Source organism: Rhamphochromis longiceps, linkage group LG23 (genome assembly GCF_057381845.1).
Source record: "Rhamphochromis longiceps isolate RC_006_pf linkage group LG23, R_longiceps_female_GT1.1, whole genome shotgun sequence".
In the NCBI taxonomy this organism is placed as follows: domain Eukaryota; kingdom Metazoa; phylum Chordata; class Actinopteri; order Cichliformes; family Cichlidae; genus Rhamphochromis; species Rhamphochromis longiceps.
This window is the reverse complement of record NC_140578.1, coordinates 8,733,625-8,755,871: the sequence shown is the minus strand read 5'-3', so window position 1 is coordinate 8,755,871 and position 22,247 is coordinate 8,733,625. Positions and strand designations below refer to the sequence as shown.

Sequence of the window (22,247 nt, the reverse complement as noted above, 5' to 3'; positions counted from 1 at the left end):
TACTCAAGGAAGGATACATTATCCACCGTCGTGTCAACCCTTGAAGCAACAAAGACAAGGAGTCATCTACCACATTTCAGACAACTAAAACCCAGACAGAAATGGCTGGGATGACACTAGATCCAGTTTAGTCCAACTTTGTTCTGAATTCTCATAATCTAATTCAAAATTGACAGCAGCCTGTGACTGAGAGTAAAAAGTTGACATTTTTGAGCAAACCAATATGTCTGTGTGGTTCTGGATTATAACCAGGCAGAGAAAAGGGAAAACAACTCATCTGTGTGACTGCAGTGTCTGCTGGGGATTTGCTTGGCTGCTCACCTCACTACTTTCTTTTAAGTCACTCGCCGTATTAATAAAAAAATGGTTCACAATGGACTTTGCAGCCATATGCACTACATCTGCAGATTGCACAATACAAATCCCCTTCAGTATAGGAAAATCACTTGGACATTTCTCAAGTGCCGTTAAATTAAACACACACAGGAAAGGGCTTGATGTAACACATGACATCATTAAAGTAATGACTATGGTTTTTGTGATGGAGGATATTAAAGCTGTCAGAGGCAGTGTAAGTGAGCATTTTGTGCATGAGTGTAACTATAGTGAACAGAGGCCAGCAAACAACGGGGGGATAGGTTTCCCACAGGGTGGCCTGACTCCATCCAGACATTTCCACGCAGCAACATGTGTCAAGCGAAATGAAAAAACAGAACTGCAATTAAAGCATTTATGATATTAGTGGTCTTAAGGGGTTTTTTTTTGCCTTCGGTAGTTTTACTTTGCAAGGGTCTCTCCTTAAATTTAAATCACAGGCCATGTACACAATAAACAAATGGAAATGGAAATTTGTTCAGACACACAGTTCTGTCAAATCACAGAGCAAGGCAGGACTCATCAGCTCCTCTGAGGGTTGACAGAGCATAAACTGGGAAGCCAAGATCATCCCCAACAAGCACAACAATAAAAACCCTTATTAATCAACCTTAATGATCTACCATTATGCATAATTACTAAGTAAACTCATTTAGAGACAGACGGTAATGTTTATTTAATCTCCTCGCTATTTCTGTGGAATGCGCTGAGCATCATGATAGGCCTAAACAGAAAGGGGATGGGGGGGGAGACTTTGCTGAGTCCCATGCAGCAGTGCAGCACGCACAGAACAAACTGAGCTACCAGCAGGCTGATTTGGAGGGGAAGAAGGGTGTGTTAAAGAAAGCTGAGTGAAGGTAGAAATTTCTTGGCAGAGTGCAGAATTGCCACCCATTTCCTCTTAACACAATACTATTACAAAACAAATATTCAGAACATGCATATAAAATAGCTGAGAATGAATGGGCTTCACGAGCAACGCCTCACCTCTTCATTCAACCCCCCTCCGCCCAAGGGCGCCAAGCCAAGAGGCTGATTAAACAACCCACCATCACCATCAAACAGCCTGTCACCAACTCTCTGAACAATGATAGCATGTGAGAAAGCAATTAGACAGATTTCAGTGAAGACAATTGAGGCCAGATGATGGCTTGAATAGCGCCGGGTGCTTTCTGTGCTAACTTAGCTCCATACAGAAGAAGAGAGCATTCCATATGACAGGCCAAACCAGAGGCTGTTGCCCTGGCCTCGATAATGCGTGCTGAGGGCCACACTCTCCTCGTTTGACCCTGTTGTTATTTGCCTCTGTTGATGGAAAATTTTATGAAGCAAAGCTCAGTTTCACCACAAACCCAGACAGATGAAGGCCAGAACACAGAGGGAAGAGAAAAAGAGAGAGAGGGGGGGTTCAATCACTAAGATGACCTTGGCAAAGATGAAGGAATGGCCAGCATGCAAAATGCACACAAATCATTCATCCATCGATATAGGGTATAAGGCATGGGCAGACTACTTCCTGACTACTTTTTCTATTCCTTCAAACTCTCAGTGTTAAGTTTCAAGCCTATAGACCACAAAATTCAGCCAAAGTTCAACTGGACAAGAGCAGCGGCATCTGGGCTGTCTTTATCCTTAATTACAAACTACAATAGAGGTCAACTGAAACTACCCACACTATAGCAAGCAGTGCTGATTTTATTATCCTCGACAGACAAATCTCTCAGTTTATGCAAACACTACATAGAAAGCATATTGAGTTTCCTTTCTTCACGGATGCCGACTGAAACCAGCAATCAATCCAGCTTTAAAGCTCCCAGCCAAAAGGCCAAAAGCACAACCTCCATAAATCAAGAACATTTCCACCACAGTACTCCTTAATACTTTAAATTATAAGATTCTCACATAACGCATCATTTAGCCACACCTCCAGGTAGCAGTTTGTACTTCCGGCAGTTTATTTTACCTAATGAATGAAATATTCAACCAACTTGATTTCTGGACCTTTCAAAAGTTTTGACATCTTTCATTGATGATTAAAAAAAGTGAATAGTTATGTGTCAGTTAGAATAATTATTTTAGCTGCTCCCTTATTACATTATAAAGACTTTTCGAGAACAATTAAATGAAAACGAAAATTACTTAATTCTGATTGTGTAGGGTTAGCGTTGGAGTTAAGTTCATCACAAATGACGGCTTAGAATTGAGAGGGTTAAAGCCTGACTCACAGCTATAATTGTTCAGAAATTTCCATCATACTAACAAGATTGTATTCATCTTAAAATTTATTTAATGCAATGGTAGATCTTACCAGTCTTATTGCTAGTTTTCCCACCACTTTGTTGCAGGGTGAAACACTAACAATTACATTGACATCAAATGTCATTGTCTACAGAGAATAAATCCTATCAATTTTATTTAACCTCTGATTTGTCCTCTTGCATCAGCTGTAAGTTGACAGCTTTGGTTTTTAGGTTTTTGGTTTTCACAGCTACTATTTGATGGATTAATTCTTGATGCATGCTCAATCATCCAGGTAAGTAAATCCCAAAAGGTTGAGTCTGTTCATCTGGACGTAGCATTTTCAGTGGGAGAAACATTTCGTCACTCATCCAAGTGACTGACGAAACGTTTCTCTCACTGAAAATGCTACGTCCAGATGAACAGACTCAACCTTTTGGGATGGATGGATGATATTTTTTCCCCAACAAAAAAACTTTTTCTTTTTTTAATATTCTAAATTAGGATCTACAGAGCAACAAAAATTGGACTGTTGATGTGTAAAGTAATTGTGATGACATTAGAATCCGTAAACTGAGATTTGTTGATTCTGGAAGCTCAAATTGGTGAAACTCTTGCCATCTTTACCAAAGTCTGTGTCACACCCATTCGACGGGTTACACGTATCACTCAATTCTCTTTTATTTATTTATGTCTTCAAGTCTATCTGTATTGTATTTTGGCAGTAAGGGCAGCTTGAGAGGTGAAGCAACAGCTAAAACCGCAATCAGCTAACTGATCTGCTTCCACACACCTTGAATCTGGTTATTTGCTGCCCGACAGGTGTGTTGAAATTGCATGTAGACTGTGTTTCATAGACAATCTGGCAACTTGAGTAACACTAGACAAATATAAAACATGTGGATATGCATGCGCATGTATTCCAGTTATTCATTATAAAGTTTGAGGTTTGTGCAAATTACAGGACTTTCCCAGGAAAACAGCAAAAAGGGGAGGGTGCCAGGAGACTGTCTTAAAATGTGGGAGAAACCTAGAAAAACTGGGATTGTGGGCAAGCATGAACTTATCATCATAGTATTGTTGCTGTGAGAGTGTTCACATACAGTACTCAAGTTAGCATTTAGCTAGCGAGGTATAACCCAACAGTGCAGCTGGCATAGTTATATACTGTTAATCCTGTTAAATCCAGAATTAAATTCAAAATCCTGCTCCTCACATACAAGGTCTTAAATAATCAGGGCCCATCTTATCTTAATGACCTTGTAGTACCATTTCACCTTATTAGAGCACTGCACGCCTACTTGTTGTTCCTAGAGTATTTAAAAGTAGAATGGGAGAGAGAGCCTTCAGTTTTCAGGCCCCTCTTCTGTGGAACCAGCTTCTAGTTTGGATTCGGGAAACAGACACTATCTCTACTTTTAAGATTAGGCTTAAAACTTTCCTTTTTGCTAAAGCATATAGTTAGGGCTGGACCAGGTGACCCTGAATCCTCCCTTAGTTATGCTGCAATAGGTGTAGGCTGCCGGGGGATTCCCATGATGCATTGAGTTTTTCCTTTCCAGTCACCTTTCTCACTCACTATGTATTAATAGACCTCTCTGCATTGAATCATATCTGTTATTAACCTCTGTCTCTCTTCCACAGCATGTCTTTATCCTGTCTTCTTTCTCTCACCCCAACCGGTCGCAGCAGGTGGCCCCGCCCCTCCCTGAGCCTGGTTCTGCCGGAGGTTTCTTCCTGTTAAAAGGGAGTTTTTCCTTCCCACTGTCGCCAAAGTGCTTGCTCATAGGGGGTCATATGGTTGTTGGGTTTTTCTCTGTATGTGTTATTGTACAATCTACTGTACAATATAAAGCGCCTTGAGGTGACTGCTGTTGTGATTTGGCGCTATATAAATAAAATTGAATTGAATTAAAAAATCAAAACCTCAAAGAAATTCTTTATCTTTCCTCATCTAAAATAGGATTTAGCATCTTTCAGGTCATTGTGTTGGGCAAGGTTTCAGTTTTAAGCTAAAGTGTTGTTGCCAACTTGGCAGCAGTGGGGAGGAAGAACTCCCTTGAGAGGACTGTTGTTCTGAATTGGTGCTATATAGATAAATATTACTAAACTGAACTAAATTAAATTGACATTAACGGTAACATTCCCCTTATTGCAGTGACAAATGTGTGAGAATGAGGCATGTTGTATAAAGTAAATAAAAGTAAATCAAATGTACTGATCATGTAAATACTTATGTGAGGCCATAACTTGTGAAATATTTATTCGGTTTATTGTTGGAGGGCTATTTTCAAGTAGTCAAAAAAAGTCTTTGTATATAATTGAAGCTGCGAAGGCAATAATTTTAAATGACATTCAGATTTGTTAAAGGATTTCTCAGAAACTCAGTGTTTATGCTTTAGTCAAAGCCAAAGTAAATGATCATCTTCTATCTTGCAGCCTTTTTGTTTGAGTATTGTCATCTGGACTACAAAATAAGCACAACAGCTCAGTTTAAACGTTTTCCTGCGTGACTGAAGAACATGCATGTCTTGGTTAAAGATGATACATGGAGAAACCGAGCTTTACAAAGAAGCAAAAGGCCTCCATTGATGGAGCCTGGTTAATGATGGCACAGCATCAGGGGTCAAAGTTCACCGGAATATTCCAGCTAGAAGACAGCTGCAGTTGACAGTCAAAGCTCTGACCGGATGAAACGAATGATATTTTTCTCCAAGGAATTTTAACCAAGTCCATTAACTGGCATTGTCCACTGCAAGAGAGCAGAACTCAGTTTGGCTGTGCCAAGCAGGCAAATGGTTCAGTCTGAATCATCATTGTGAAATTCATACTGTGGGTAGCAGAAATAATAGATACTGAATGCTAACTGCATTTGTCAGTGCAGTAATTAATTGTTATAGTGACTGACGCGTGTGTCTGTTTGTGCGTGTTTACACATTCAGCTGAAATAGTGACGGACATTTGCAGCAGCTGAGCTACAAATGCACACACCTCAGCACTCAGGGGGATACCCCCCACCCCACACACACCCACACACATACTAACACATATTCCATCTAATTCTTTAAAGTGAGTAGCATCCCTAGAAAAAAATATGGATTGATATACATATGACACAAACAAAATCCGCAGTTTATCATGTGTTGTTTCAGAAAGCTACATTACTATTTTATTCAGTAAAAAGTTAGAAGTGTTCGTCTAGAAAACCCAAATTCTGATGAGTCTGTTACCCTTATTACAGTGATGTTCAATGAGGCTGAAGATCAAATCAAAGAAATTCATCACACAAGCTTGACTTCCATTTAATTGTAGCGACAGATGGCATCAAGGTTGTTTTTCAGACTTACCTGAGCTGCTGTGCTGTTCCCAGTTAGATAAATCAAACTTACACAGATTCCCTTGATCTTGAAGTTTTCACACAGTGCTTCTCCTCCTGACAGCGTGACACACACTGACACTCTCACACCAGGATAGCCACTCTGAGTCACGCAGTCATACAGACACACACACACACACACACACACACACACACACACACACACACACAACACTCGGGCTGAGCGGAGGGCTGAGAGGGAGGGAGCAGCCCAGGCTGCCAAATTCCACACAAGACAGAAGAGCAGAAAAAATACATTTAAGACTCATTTAAAACACAAAAACTGCTTCACAGTTGGCCACATTGAATTCATTCATATAATTCCAGTGGTTGGTTGAAATGTCTCCATGTTTTTGTGTTCTCTACACCAAGGATAAATCCTACCCAAACCAATCAAACTCTCTGCCACTCTAAAGCCTTCAAAGCTGGATGCAGGTAAACTTCCTCTGATGAGAAACATTTTGTGGCCTAAAAGGATTTTAACAAGTAAACCCAGTCTTTTTTTGTTATGTATTTCTGGACTCTGTCACCCAAACAAAGAGCAAAACTTCTGCTCCTATACAGATCCCGGCCACAGTCTGCTGACCATCAAAAACACCACAGAGAGCACTGGGTTTAAGCCAAATGACCCTGCCACCATGGAAACCTCTGGGCCTCTGATCTGTGACTGCAGGAAGAGGGATATCATCAAAATAAAAGATGACAGTGCTGCAATACACAATACAGTGTGCCCCAAAAAGAGAGGACACTAACTATACTGACCATTACTTAATAAATCCCACATGCCAGAACTAAGCAGGCCACTTAAAAAGCCTTGTTAGGCCTGCACAAAAATAACTTGGATAAGTGAGGATCCAAATAGACCACTTTGAGTTGGCATCACCTGGCAAGTACAAGACAGATGGCTGTGGCTACTGCAAGCAGTGTGGGTACGTCATGATTTGTACACACCCATGCCGACACATACACACAATGAGACCATAATAATCTCAAATGCTCCTAGCTTCAAATTCACCTAGTTTGGCAAACATAAATGTGGTACTGGTGGTTTGTTTAGAGTCAGCAGATTTATGTCTGATGCACTATCCACGGCAGAATGAAAGGGTGCGGTGTGCTTCGCTCTCTGCGGGGGCTCCACTCAGGCTTCAAGGCAGGCTGAACTTGTGATATTTTGGTCGCTGCCAGAAAGAGCCTACCAGTAGGACGTGGCAGGTGGGCTTGTTTGTGGTGCTTGTTACGAAGATGGTCTGCTCCTTACATGTTTACATATGAAATTTTACCGGATTACATGCAAATATACAATGAAAAGAACCTTGCCGGGAGACTGCATATATATAAATATATCTTATCAACATTATAGTATCAGTATTTTCATATTGGAAATGTTTTCTTGTGGTTTATAGCGTTAGAAAAGCAAGACAGAGGACTAGAGCCTTTAGCTGTCAGGCTCCTCGGTTTGGGTTTACAACAGTCACCCTCTCTGTACTTAAGGGAACATACTAGCAACCACAGTAAAGATTCACACTTATATAACTGGACAAGAGGGGAAAAAAGCTTTTTAAATTACATTTTGTGACAAAATTGCCTAAGTTTTAAAACTGTTTTTATTAGACTTGAGAGATACTAATCTGAACATTTTATGGCCCAGTAACTACTGCAACTAAAGATATGAATTTCTCACCATTCATTTAGACAGGGGTTCCAAAATAACTGCCCAAACTCAATCCAAAATAGCTGCCAGTTTACAAAAGTTGCTTCTGGAAAGACTGTGCTAATGGCTAGGGCTGGATTTGGTGACTCAAAACCATCTCCTAGTTGGCTGCTATAGACACAGGTAGCTTTATCTAACCCTTAACTTAAAGCAAATGGTGTTTTTCCAAGGTTTTTGGATTAATGTAGAGAATAAACCTTTAAGGGACAAAAAAGGTTATGACGTAGATTTTTTTATAAATTAATATAACTTTCACAAACACATTTAGCTACTTGTTAACAAATGACTTCGCAGGTAATGGCTTCAAAATTCAGAGTGGGATATCACTGGGTTATAAAGTGTAAAAAAACCTCTAACCAAAAACCCATTAAGAAGAAACGCTGACTGCTTAACTAACGGTTTAACTTTTATCACTTTCAACAGCAAAGATGAGACATTAAGCTTAAAAAAGTATCTAGCACTCATTCCTGATCTACTCTCGTCTGGTAGAAGACCTCCCATGATGCACTGAGCATCTCCATCCTGCTTTCCTCTCTTTTACTCACCATGGATTTATATGCAGGAATTCCACATCATTAGTTTTTTGTCATTTCTCTCTCCTAGTCTGTCCGACCCTTCGTGCTCCAAGTCGTTTTTTTCCTCGCTCACTGGTATCACTGAGCTTCGCTCTATGACGTTGTAGCATCTTTACAGTACCTTGAGGTAACACTTACTGTGATTTGGCATTATATAAGTAAAACTGAAAGAACTGAATGTCCTGTCCCTCTTGCACAACCTGCCATTATGTGGTTTGTGAAGGAACTTGTTCTAATTTGTAGTGATAAAATCTGAAAAGCACTGTTCTTCCCCCTAAGTGACTATACAACCTGGGTTAATGAGAAGACCGGGTTTTACAGTCTCTGGATGTTCCCATTAATTACTAGGTATCTGACAATAGCCCTCGCAGACCCACTGCTATTGTCTTACTGTATAGATGGCAAGAAATTAGCAAAATTAAGTCAACAACATAGCAGGCTGTATTCATAAACATCATATTATAAATCTCACATTATAAACATACAAACACAGGTTAACAAAGACACAAGGAAAAGCTTCCACACAAATCAGGAAATGTTAAATAATTTCCCATTCCTACCACAAACAACCAAACATGCGTATGCATTAAATCAGAGACTCACTTACACATTACGTCCTGTTTAAAAAGGTCTTGAAAGGGTCAGCTGACATCACAAAAATGTAGGCCATGCTGCCATGGCAACTCCTGTTTTTGCTCCAAGGAGACCAAATGACACTAACAAAAACAGAGGCTATGTCCTCTCATGATGTCATACTGTGATTGCAATAAATCGTCCAAACTTTCAAATAAATCCAGTATGAAAACCAACAAAAGTTACTTTCACAAGAGCCTAAAAATTAAACATATCAGCCATAAAAAATAAATGAGTACACATAATGTTGCCTGTACTTACAGGAAGTGGATCAGATGTCTAATTGGCCAGTTGTTATTGAGGTTACATATGTTTATGGCTTTTTCACATTTTTTTCTAAAACTAGTTATGGGTTAAAGTTACATTAATTGCAACTGGTGCGGTTCTGGAATTAAGGAAGTTAAGCAAAGTCTTTTCTCATGCGTTGACACCTATGGGAGTGCTTCTGTTAGTGCCTGTGCCATACTAAATTTCATTGATTTACAGAAGTTCTTTCATAACCGCAACTACTTATCTCCAACATCTGAGTAATTTCCGTTGAAGGCAAACCACGTAGTAGCTTGTGTCAGCACTAATTTTGGTATGTAGCACATATTTCTGGGAACAACCATTAGATATAGTTAATACCATATTCAAAGTACACTGAGCAGATGTGTTGTCATAAGTGTGGTTAAACAATGAGTCACCTACTGCAGTAGTTAAATCTTTTTTATCTAATGCCCCCACAGCAGCACTGTGAGATGGGCTGTAGAAAGTATAAGATGGATGTAGCTCCTCAGTCTGAAAAGTGGAGCTAGTGTGGAAGTGCATTAAACCCGCATTGTTTTTAATAGCCAGCGGGAGGCATTTTAAAATTGTATAGAAGCCCTCAGCTCACTTTCTCTATGACCTCAGTAAACACTTTCTGTTTATGAGTTTATGGGCTTAGTTGTTAAAATCAGATCATATTGAATAAAACGTAAAGTTTATTTTGCAAATTATGGCTCTACTTAGTTTCCAGAAAGACAAAAAGGCAATGGTGCTGGTTTCCAAATCAAATCCAACCCTCACTTGTTACTTCTTTTTTAAAACACCAAGGTGGCAATGGACTCTGATAACCAGCGAGTGACATGATTCTGGTTACTGCCAGCTTTTAAATTCAGTCTATAATATGGGCCTAGGAACCCCTTTGGGAACACAACCTTTCAAGTTAAAATATACATGTTTGAATTAATGTTAAGTTAGATTAAGACTGTTGCCATTAATCAGTCAATTATGGTTAGGCCCCAGTCACACAGGGCTAAAGACTGACTAGTAACCCCCTGGCAACCTTCAGTTGCTAGGGGAAAATATATAATTTTTATTGTTATTTCTATGGTTGCTAACAAATTGCCAAAAACCACCAAAAAACTGCCAAATACTCACTAACAGCCCTTTTCCTTGGACTTGGCTTTCAAAGAAGCGCACCCACAGCTGATGGGCCTTTTCTTGACCCAGTCTGCGGCAGCAGATCGTGTGGAGCGGAGAGTGAGGACCCAAAAGCTGACATTTGGGGGCAAAACTGGGTTTTAACAAAAAGCAGGCTGTTTATTAAGGCTGCATGAAAGCAAAGGGAGACTAAGGTAGTGGTAACTAAACTGGGCAAAACTAACACTAAGAACATGGAGGGAGAACTGACAAAGGAAGGAGGAAGACCGGGACGATGTGTACACTGAAGGATGATAAGGGAAGTGGAAACACATGGGAACACAACAAGAATGAATTAGACATAACGAGACGGGTAGCAAAACTGAACACGCTGAACACAGGATGGGAGACTGTCAAAATAAGACAGGAAGTACAAACACTGAGACCACGGCGAAGACCTGTGAACTTGACACAAGGAGGAACAAGGGAACAGGTAAGGGAGATGAAATACAGACAGAGGAAGCGTGAGGGAAAGAGGAACACACACAGAGAGGGAAAGGGAGCAAGAGACAAGATGGGCTGGGGAGACTACGGAGCCCCTAAAGACAGAACACAGAGATAAAGACTAAGACAGATGGGATAAACTTAAGCATGCATAGTTCAAACCTATTTTGTATGGCTATGTATCAAAATGGCTATGCTCATCTTTTATACTTTCTATAACTTTAACACAGAGTTTGCAAATCTTTTTTGGAATTTTAATTACTTGTTTCAACTTTTTATTCTGACAAAAACATGTATTAGACTTACAAGTATCTAACAGTTTCAAACATTTTAATATAGCTTTTTAAGCTCCTTAAACATACTTGTTTCAAGTAATTTCAAGATTTTTTTCTTTATTTTTAATTATTGTCTTCTTACATATTTATTTATTTTGGGTGTCTGTTTTTTTCCTCTAACTATTAATTTTATTTATTTTTTTACTTGTTTATGTCAACTGAATTGATTTTTTTTTTTTAATTAATTGATGGAATTTGTCCACGTACCCCACTGGCTTTTTTGAAAATATGCCCTACGATACTGGTTGGGGGTCACTGACTGACTGTACAGTTTCATCTTTCACAAGAGTAACTCATAAAGTAAACCTCTGACCATCTGTAGACCAACTCAAGTAAATATACAAGAAATAATAAACAAATGATTCCTTTTTTACCACTCAGCCATGACCATGCAACAAAATTACAAACATACAAAAACATCTGCTTCCGTGACAAATCACCTTAGTATCACCATGAATATTTACAGCTCGAAAGCAAATTCTTAGCCACCCTGAGACACTCTGTGAGGGTGGGAGTATGAGGAAAGCTGATAAGATATTTCACAAACTGGATGCACATGAGTCAGAAGTGAAACACCCTGCAATTCTGCTGTGTTGAAAACTGAAAAAGAGTAGAAGACATTTGCCGGCGGAGCCAGTGGCTGAAGTTTTTGTCGACATGGTCTGAATGAACTCTGTAACCTTCTCTCCTCCCGACAAATTTATAGACTTAAATTTGAGCTCACATCAGTTGCACCGAGAGCCCGACATTAAACATCTTCCTCTTTTCCACCTCCCCTTTCCCTTGATATGAAACCAAATCCTGCAGACCCCCCGCTACAAGTGTCGCCCCCTATGATATCAATCTCAGGCTTAAACTGAAAAGGGTGGAGAGGCAGGGATATTTTATTCAAGTCACAGGAAAAAAACAAACACGGAGAGACGAAGGAACGAAGATGCATATCTTGAGTTTCTGTGTAAGACAGTTTAACCTTCGCACAGCTGTTATCCTGTCACATGTACATGGGAAGGAAGACTTGAGCTTGTTTTTATGAGTCCCATTTGACCTCGTCTGCTCGTAAAACAGCCATCCCTGTGCAGACTGTTTTTCGCACAATACACTGCCAAGTGGACAGTACATGTACGCAAATTTTACAGTTTAAAGTACCGGCAGAGTCTGCTGCTATATCTGTACACATAATAACACTTTAGATGCACAAACTCTTATAAAAGCACGCACTAAATTCCACCACTTCAATATTGTCGGCGATCCATAATTGAGTCGGGCTCAACTTCAAACGCAGCTCTTTGGCAGCCACACAGGAATCCAACATCCAGGAAAAATAACAGCCTAAAATATCTCATCAAAAGGCAGATTACTATAAGCTGAATCTAATGGCCATGCCTTATCAAGCATGATGAATAGTTGCGAGTCATTTAACAGGTGAACAGAGGAATGCAACCCGCTGCTTACTGTTCCACAGTCCAGCTGTGGAACAGACCCCGAGGCCCGGATGACTCAGAACTACAAATCTTACCTGAGAGCATAGACGCAGACAGCACCTAAGTGTCTAAGCAGAAAATGAAGTCCTTGTTACCGTCAGCAGGCCTTTAGACCTGTCCCAAACGTGTGCTGTCAGTTTTGTTATATTATAGTGCAGAAGGAATTTTAAAGAATCAGAGGCTTAGTCTGAGTCTTCGTGTGTCACTGTCTATCGTAGACTTGATGGACTTGGTTAACGCTCATGGTAAGTGGATGCATGTTTAAAATGAGGTCAAGAGGCCTGCTAACATTAAAGGAGGAATAGAAGCTTCGGTACAGAGTTTAGATTTATGGAGTGTCCTCTGCCCATCCTCCTGCTGAACTTGTCTTGGATTACCATCCTCCTGCCGTGCATGACTGCTGCCTTTGTCCACAACAGACATGCTTCATATTAAATCTGGTATTCCACTTCTTCAACTGTCACTGATCCACTTATATAACTCCCTACAAATCTCACTCCACTCTCTTCGCATGTCTTATTTAACCCTTTCTGCAGTCATAGTTATTTTGGTGGTGATTTATTGACACTATTTAGGTTGCCCACATAATTGAAGCAGAATAAAAATATTCCTTCGTTATTTTTTACAGTAAATCATTCTATCAAATGATTTTTCATGGTATTTACCGGTAAAGATTCACCTACAAAGCATAAAATGTGATTTCAACATGATACTGAAAGTGAGCCCAGAATCCTCCTAGCCTTGTTTATGCTTTATGCACCAAACTAAGATTATTAGATGTTTAACTTTTTGGGTTAAAAGTTAGATGTTTACCACCCCTATTCCACTGACTCAGGTTCAGATTTGTGGTCAGTCTAGAACCGGTTGAACATGGCTGTGTTCTCTAAATGGACAGAACTTAACTAACCCAACCACCAGCAGAAAGCTGAAGTGAATGTATGCATAATGTTACCATTGATAAAACCAAGAGATAATTGCCTCTATAAGTATTTGGACCACTGCGCTAATGTACTCAGTGCAATACTTTTGTGAATTAAAGCTGAAACTCTGCACTTCAGTCACATTCTGATTCAGTCACTAATTCTAAAATCCACTGTGATGGAGTACAGATGCTTAAAAACAACTGCTTAGATGCTGAGAAACTTAAAAACAACTACCATTGTGCAAATTCTTATGGAATTAACTGTGTATTAAAAACACATGTTACAAGCAAGACAGACCTGGTATGTGTCCATGACTCAAGCAAGCATCTATAACTGGATTAAAAAGATATCTGTGAATTTCACGACTATTTGTCACAAGCAGTGACAGTGACTCAGAAAAAGTCTCACCTTGTTGTGTGAAATCTCACACTCTGTCTCTAAGCCAGTTGAGGGCCAGAGGTACCGTCTAAGCGTGAATACTGCTGACGTCCATCAGAATTGTTTTACTTCTGTTATTTCAACAAGTTCATGTACATAATCTGTATTAGCCCAGATTTGAAAATGGAAGAATTAGTGGAAAAAGGTGTGTATATAGTCTTCTATGTCTGTGATATAGATTACACGAAAGCTGCTTTGTCTATTTATGGTTGCAACACAAAACTCTCTGGCAGTCTGCACTGGAAAAACTCAAATGTTCTTGGGTCTTGAATACATCTTTGCACACATATAACGCATAGTCATGAACACAGTTCAGTTGTCAGTATGGTGAGAACAGAATAATACGTCAAACTGACGATCTCACATCAACTTGCAAGATCTCCATTCAGAAAAGGTAAAGTCCCACCTTCCTAAATGTTTTCATGTTCCAGGAATGTTGCCGTAAAATAGTTCCCGTATCGTATTAAGTTAGAGCCTTACACCCACTCCAGGTTCTCTCATTATTTGGAGTTTAAATATGAATGACATCATGCTCTCCAAATGTTTTCTTAAAAAAGCGCAGGTATAAAAATACCACTGCTTTTCCCTTTCCACTCCTCCTGCAGAGATCAAATGAGTCCATGAGGGAGAATTTAAAGTTATGGCTTTCCAGAAACAGGCCAAACAGTCAGCATTACAGTGGGACTACGTCATAAGTCAGCAGTGGGTCACCTGCTATGACCTCATTGCCAAGTCTGTTCCACAAAACATGGGAGGAAGGGCTACTGTTGCTGTTTGCTGGTATGATAACTACTTCTACAACAAGTAGCTGGTATCCCAGCTTGAATCTTTCATGTATGTCTGCCAGAAAGTGTAAGAAATTCAGTGTCAAATGGAAAAAACAACAGCCAAATCCAGAAGTTTAGCTAAAAACAAACCAGACTCACTTTAATAATGACAAATGATGATGACCACCTTTTTCTTAACATGTAATAGTGCAGTCATTGTCCCGTTTTGTCACAAATGCTAAATTTAAATACCTGGGGGTGAGGGGGACAAAAGACAAACTGTGGAAGAGAGATTAATAATGCCAGAGTTAAATAATAAAGTAACTTTTTGTACTTCTACTTCTACGGTTACAGAGTTTGCAAATTTAAGTAACCAAAATATATTGAGGATATATTTTAACACAGCTCACATATAACCTGACAGTGCAAACAAACCACCATTAATAAAAAGAAAAATAACTACAATGAAAAATACTTTGCAGAATATTTTTTAATGTGAAAAGGTAACAGGAAGTAGAAAGCAGGCAACACCTTGTGTTTGTCAATTTTGGCTGTGGGAGAATATACATTTTTTTTTATCAAGCGGTTTGGTTCCTGAACTTCACTGAAACATGACTATTTAAAAAGCGACTATCACAAAGATTGACTGAATCACAATTATATATGACTGAAAATAAAGCGACACATAGTAGGTCAACTTTCATAGATGCTTTTGTGAGTATTTGGCCTTTTATGCCTTGACAACAAATTCCACCATCATTCAATAAAGTTTTGCCTCTTCTTGACGTTGGAGTGTCTTCTTGATGCTGCCTAGTGTAGATGTCTTAGCCAAATTCTTCCACAGCCTCTCAGCTTCCAAAAGTTTCCCCTGCGGTTTTGTGTATTTGGCTGAAACCAAGACGCCAAGGCTGGTCTCTACCCTCACATCTCTCCTCATTCAGCTCCAAGTGAAGTTTTGAAGTGCCTTGTTTGCACAGCATGCAGTTAGAGTAATGACATGAAAGAACAACAAGGCACGACACAATGGGAGATGGATTTTCTCTGTCACTTTTATAGTACACTGAAATAGCGAGACATCAGTTAGCAGCCACCTGCGGCGTGTTGGATGTTTCACACAATGAGACCTCACACTATCAATTTAGTGTTGAAATGCTCTCTTTAATAACACACAGGGGGCTTGGACAGACTGAATACATTGCCTAATTCTTCATGCCAAGAGCCAATCTAAACCCCCCCAAAACAGAGACTTGAAGAAGCCAAAATGACCTCACACTGAAAAAATGTGCAGGTTCGCATGGATGTAACTAACATGCACACAAATACTAGAAATGCATCATTAAAAGCTGGGCATTACATAAAACACTGTGAGTGAGGAGACTGAGGGCATGCTGAAGAATACCAGGCACTCAGCACCGTAAGATTCTCTGACCGAGACGAATTGTGGTTGACCACAAAAGACCGCGCCCAGAAACCAGGAATGCCTTCCAAAATGCTGGCATCAGCACATCCAGCACCAACTCATTAGCCTGAGAGAACGCGGAGGTGAAGAGGTGCATCACCTGCTCGAATTGGCAATTGCATCAAAGGCGCTGCCTGTGGGAAATGAACACTAAGTAGAAACGAGGCATTTGAATTCAACCTTTCAGGAATCTTTTTTTTTAAACCTGTGCAACTATGCAACAGTAACCAAACATCAAAGAAATGCCTTGCAATACATTAAAAAAAATCATAGGTTTCATGAAAAAACTTTTCCTTTTTACTCTTTAACTCAGACGAGCAACAGTCTTTAGAGGCCATATAGTTCCATATGTTCATCACATATAACTAGACTTGCAGCACAAAAATCTTTGTCTTTGCAGTTTCACCTTTTAAGCAGCTGCTTAAATATCTTTCACACTTACAGATGAAGATGCATGTCTGTTTTGAATGGTAAACAACTTGCTGCCATCTAGTGTTCACATTCAGTATCCAACACAGGAAGTGATAGCCCTTGTGCATCGATTATACTGACTGCTTCTCACTTCAAGAGCAAAAAATCAGTAAGAAAACCTGCTGCTAGGATCTGCACTCACCTGCAGAATTTTCCAACTTATTACGTCACAACAACAACTCAGTTTGTTTTCTATGGCACAAATATCATAATCTTTCTGTAATGTTACAGTGGAAAGGTAAGAGTGAAATAAGTCTGTTGTTTTCCACTCTTCTCTGTTTGTTGTATTTGTTATATAATGGAGCTACCGCCGGTGTGTCTGGACTCTCCTGTTTCCCTACACACTACCTTCATATTTCCCAAAAAGGTGTTAGGAGATGTAGAGTCTGGTGACTGAAAATGCCTAGTCATTGCATTGCCTGCATTCCAGTGCCTGGCTCATGACTATTTATACAGCCGCAGAGGAGGCCCCCCATATCCTACTGGGGAGATTCATATCTTGAGCATGGGGCTTTATAGCTTCTTGTTACACAAACACCTCAAATGAAATTCCATACTCAAAAATCCCTTTAAGTTGACCTGTTATGTGTTCACTTATTTGGTATAATAAATATGCTGTTATAATACAGGATGCTCATATCAAACATGGAAAAGAGTTTGAAATAATAAGGTCAGTGTATATTTATTACAGTTTTTTTCTACTCTCTGATTTGTATGATGTCAGAGGGGATATCCATAATTTGGTCAACTCAGGCACATATTCAACCATCTGTTTATGAGATGCAGTCAATTAGAAGAAAGATGACTTAAAGGACGACAGGATAAAACAGCTTGTTTCAAACTGTTAATAAATTTTTTAAGATACAGATAAGGAAAGATAAGGCTGGAAATAACTTAAGCGGAACCACAATTGGCTCTTTAGGATCAGGGATGTCAAGCGTGTAGCCCAGGGGCCACAACTGGCCTACTGGATGGCTTTACAAAAAAACTAAAGCCATCATATTTACAAAATATGATTGGCGAATGACTCATGCTGTATCAAATATGATGGTATTCCTGTTGCAGACGGATGGTATTTCTAGACGCCAAGTTGTTTGGATAATAAAGAAGTAGAATATTATTGATATTTCATTCCACTTTAGATCATAACACCTTTTCATCCTTTTGTAGATCCAGTCTGATCCATACATTTTAATGCTACATATAATGAGAACATCTGAATGTGGGAAAACAGGCACTGTTGAAATACTTATTTTTCTTAACTATTTGTTTCGTAAATGGATGATTCATTAAATACGGACAATGTTTTTGCCCATTTGACCCAATAATGATCAAATATAAGTCTGACAACCCTGCTTAAATTTTTTGTCATTAAGTGAAGCTGAAGTTGACGTACAGTAATGCACAAGACATCCAGATTTTCAAGCTTCATGTAACCTTTGATAGCTTAATATAAGCAATAGAATGATTAAAAGAAGCACTTTGTGAAGTAAAAAATGTTTCTATCCAGTAGGTTAAAATAATCTTGAAGAAACTGTTCTAAAAATGTAAGTTTATTAGTTCAAATGTGAGAAAAGAAAAAGCTAAAGAATTAGAAGGATGTTGATGTTTCAAACAGACTGAAACTTTAATTACTTCAGGTATGTCTCTGTAGTAAACAGCAAATGTGTGGACTGAGATGTGAGAATGACTTATCCAGAAACAAGAGAGGAGTGTATTTTTAGTTTTCTGATGAACTGGTAACCAGGGGCCAGTGGTGCCGTCTCAAGAGCAATAACAGTTCATCCAGGCGTAAATTAGCAGCGTCTCTGCTTCATCTGGCACAGGTACCAAAGGACAAATGTGCTTACACAGAGTGGAAGTCCCCCCTGCTTGTCAACACATCGGCAACTCGCACCCCTCGCTCACCTTATCAGTAACAGCCAGGCCAGTGAGGCTGGATCCTGACAGTTGGTCTGTTGAGCATCACTGACACTGTGATTTAGACGACAGTTATATAGAGGTCAGTGCATTCTTGAGACATACTGATTTAACATCTTAGGGTCAAACTATCCTTAAAGGGTTATTTTAACCAAATTACAAAGGGCATGTTTGTTATACTTGGTGCTACTGATTCAGTGGTTTGTTTCATTTTGAGTTCTTGTTCTCTGAGATTTCTACATTTAAGATAATGAAATAGAGATAATAGGAATCTGTTTCTTTACACTCTGCAGCAACTGCAGCAGAGTAGCAACACAGCTAAGCTAAAGCGCAGGTTGGGGGAAGGGGGGGGGGGATTAGTTTTGAGAATATTAGAAGATATACTGAGATAAGAATTTTTTAATCCCGTTAATTGTTTTGGCATCAGCCCCAAAAATCCAGGATCAGTCAGTTTGCTATATAATTATATAGTACAGCAAATTAAACCAAGAAAACATCATGTTTGTGTAAGTGACCACATAAGTACCAAGGCAGTACACAGACTTCATACAACAGTTTTTACAAGGTAACAACTTGAGGTTATAAAATATCCAGAAAAACAAACCAGCTTTAATTCTGCTGGGTTTTCTACAGCTAAGGACAACTTCTAGTTTCTTTAGTCTCACCAGCCAACTTTAAAGGAATAGACTTAAAATACAAATTATTGTCAACCGCAAGCAACTAAAAAAGAAGACAGTTCTTTTGAATCCTTGTCCTTATTCAGAAGTGCCTCAGTCCTTATTCAGTTAATGGGTAGTCAATACAACTAAAATCTACTTTTAAAAAGAGAGCTGGCTTAATAAATCTTAGTCTAATAGACACAAGTGGATCTTTTTTTTCATGGCACTAAACTTGAAAATCTATGAATTAAAAATCTCCATAAAATTAGGGAACCAAATACAATAATTATATACAAAATAGCAGGTACCCTTCATATGCAACCTGCACAATAAAATCCGGCTGACATCCAAACCTACCTGACCAATGGCAGGGGATTTCCTCTGACTCTGCACTCCAGACGAATGGGCCTCCCTTCTGCCACCTCCTGACTCTTCAGCTTCTGAAGAAAGCGAGGAGGTGACAGGGGTCCGTATACTGTTGGAGCTTCAGAATTTTGGTACCTTGAAGAAGCTGCCACTCCTGCTGGGACACCAGGCTGAGTGCCCGTGTCTGATTGGCTGTACTGTGCTTCCTCTTGTTGCCCAGGAGATAAAGAAGGACCAGAGGCTGATCCCTGAGGGACCGGCCGCTGGCTTCTTGGAGTCAGATAACCACTATCAGGAGAGGAGGAATCCTCCTCCATCCTTGCCTCTGAATGAGCAGGACCTTTAAAGATTGATGAGAGCTCCTCGATAAATGTGGCAGCTCTGCTGCAGAACTCCGTGGCTGAAGCCACTCGATCATTCAGCTCCAGGCTTTCATGAACCAGCCTGGGTTTATCCTGCTTATATACTGGTTGGATCGGTTTGTGACGTACAGCCTTCTCAACACAGGATGGAGCCTCACTAGACACATGTACAGGCTTACTGAGGGGGGCATTCTGGCTGGAGGAAACATTAACTGCTGCATTATCATTTGAGTTGGGGAATTTGGTCTGATGCTGCAGGTTTGGGCTTGAAGTGAGGTTTTCACTAGTTTGTGAGGGCACAGAAAGGGAGGGGACAGATTGGAGAGCCTGCTCCACTTCTGTTGGATTAGAGGGACCTGGATCTTCAGATTCGCATGTATCATTAAAGGCCTCCCGGGCCAGGTCCAGGCTACGATTAATCTCTTCAGCACTTAAGAAGGCGGTAAGATCCGGAAAGTCTCCATCTCCAGAATCCAGTTCTGTCACTGAGTCCAAGTAGAGTTCCCCATCAGAGGATGCCTCAGAAAATATGCCCCCATCACCCTCCAAAGTCGCGCCTGGTGGCGGGTCCTTTAGCAGCAGTGAGATGGGGAGTGGCTGATTCCAACTCCCGTCCTGCATCCTGAAATACACAGCAAATGTCATAACCAGCCATTTATACATGTTTACACAGCAGACAGTGCAGTTTGTAATCATCTGTAAAAAAAAAAAAAGAAAAAGGAAATGATAAGCTCACAGAAGAGAAGACAGCTTAGAAAATAGACTTTACTATGCTGTATCATTTGCTCACGCAGACATAGCAGGCAGCATGAGTCAAGCTGGTGTTGTTTGGACACAGTTGGTGGGTATTAGCAAAGGCCTTTACTGAAGTCATAGTGAGCATGACTGACATTTTTCACTCACCCCGCTCCTGTCAGGACATTTTATCCTGGGCCCCTGTTCTGTGTTATACTTTCCTCACACATGTTCCTTTGCCCCTCCACAGAGACTGCGATTGTCTTACATCTGTTAGGGCTGAAATACCTTTTATATTTGTTTTAAAACTTGTTCATATAATAGATATAAATACTAATATGAATACTCTTTTTATGAACACCAAGAGCTCATAAACCAGAAAAATGTCTGCCCTTCTAAACGAAAAGGTGAATTTAAAAATAATTTTTGTGGATACACTGATTCTTTCGACATTGATGTAAACATTGTTTGGGAGTTTAAGTAACAGTAGCATCAGTCCAATGATGGTATGCCAAAGAGCGATCAATAACATAAATGCATTTCCTGCTTATCCAAGGGTTGTGGGAATATTGGAGCCTATCCCAGCTGTCATGAGGTGAGAGTTGACAAATTCGTAAAATCGAGAGCTCATTCATATCCACGTCTATGACCAATTTAGAACCACCAATTACCCTCCACCTAAAAAATATGGTGCAGGTATGATATGCAAACTCCACAATGAAAGGTCGCAAAGTTCCATTAAGTTCAAACCATCATCCTTCTTACTGTGAGGTGACATTTCTACACATGCCACTACCATATTGCCATCATATGCTAAAACTATGAATGGATTAATGAAGGTATTGATGTTAAAAATCTAATTTGCTAGAATGTCAGTTAAACAGAATTGTAGAGCATTTTTATCCACTGACCCTCACCCCATCCCATATTATGATGATTTTTGGAATAGAAAAAGAAAAACAAAGGCTATCACATGAGACCATGTGATAGCCTTTGTAACTTTAACTTCCTATTATGCTTGTAAGAAGGTAAAATGCATACAAATTACTGTAAATACAGTCTATTTGTCGCCAGTCTACTCCAACTTCTCCATATTGTGCCAGAATACGTGATTTTTTTCATATGATGCTTCTTTATATGTGAGTTTGCTCTAGTCAAAACTGGAGCTTACTGGCGTCTATTCATGTGAATGGACAATGGATCACTTTCACATGTAGTTTAAAAGAGGAGTGTTGCTTCAGCTCTGATCTCTATGGCGACATCAAACCTAGATGTATGTATGCATATTGTAAAACTGTTGATGTAGTTACATATAAGACGCTGTGTAACACTCAGGGCCTCATGGCGTCCTGAAGACCAGCTGTTGTTATTTTTAATCCCCTGGGCTATGTTTCACAGCAACACTGCAACCCCACACACCCCAAGCACGGGGGAGAGGTTGCTACCTTTAAACACACACAGGTATAGCTGCACTTGCACAAAATACACTTATGGCAAAGGACTAAACCTGGACAGTGTCCCAAAGGCAACAGC

General features: G+C 39.8%; 1 protein-coding gene across 5 annotated transcripts in view; it reads right to left on the bottom strand.

Annotated features, from left to right (window-relative positions):
• palld (palladin, cytoskeletal associated protein) overlaps nucleotides 1-22,247 on the bottom strand; it is a 67,449-nt gene that overhangs the window by 44,640 nt on the left and 562 nt on the right. For all 5 annotated transcript variants that reach the window (XM_085398411.1, XM_085398415.1, XM_085398412.1 and 2 more), the window contains exon 2: nucleotides 19,609-20,601. In XM_085398411.1, coding sequence (XP_085254537.1) covers nucleotides 19,609-20,600 — 992 coding nt within the window. In that variant the 5' untranslated portion in view covers nucleotide 20,601. The remainder of the gene's footprint in view (nucleotides 1-19,608; nucleotides 20,602-22,247) is intronic.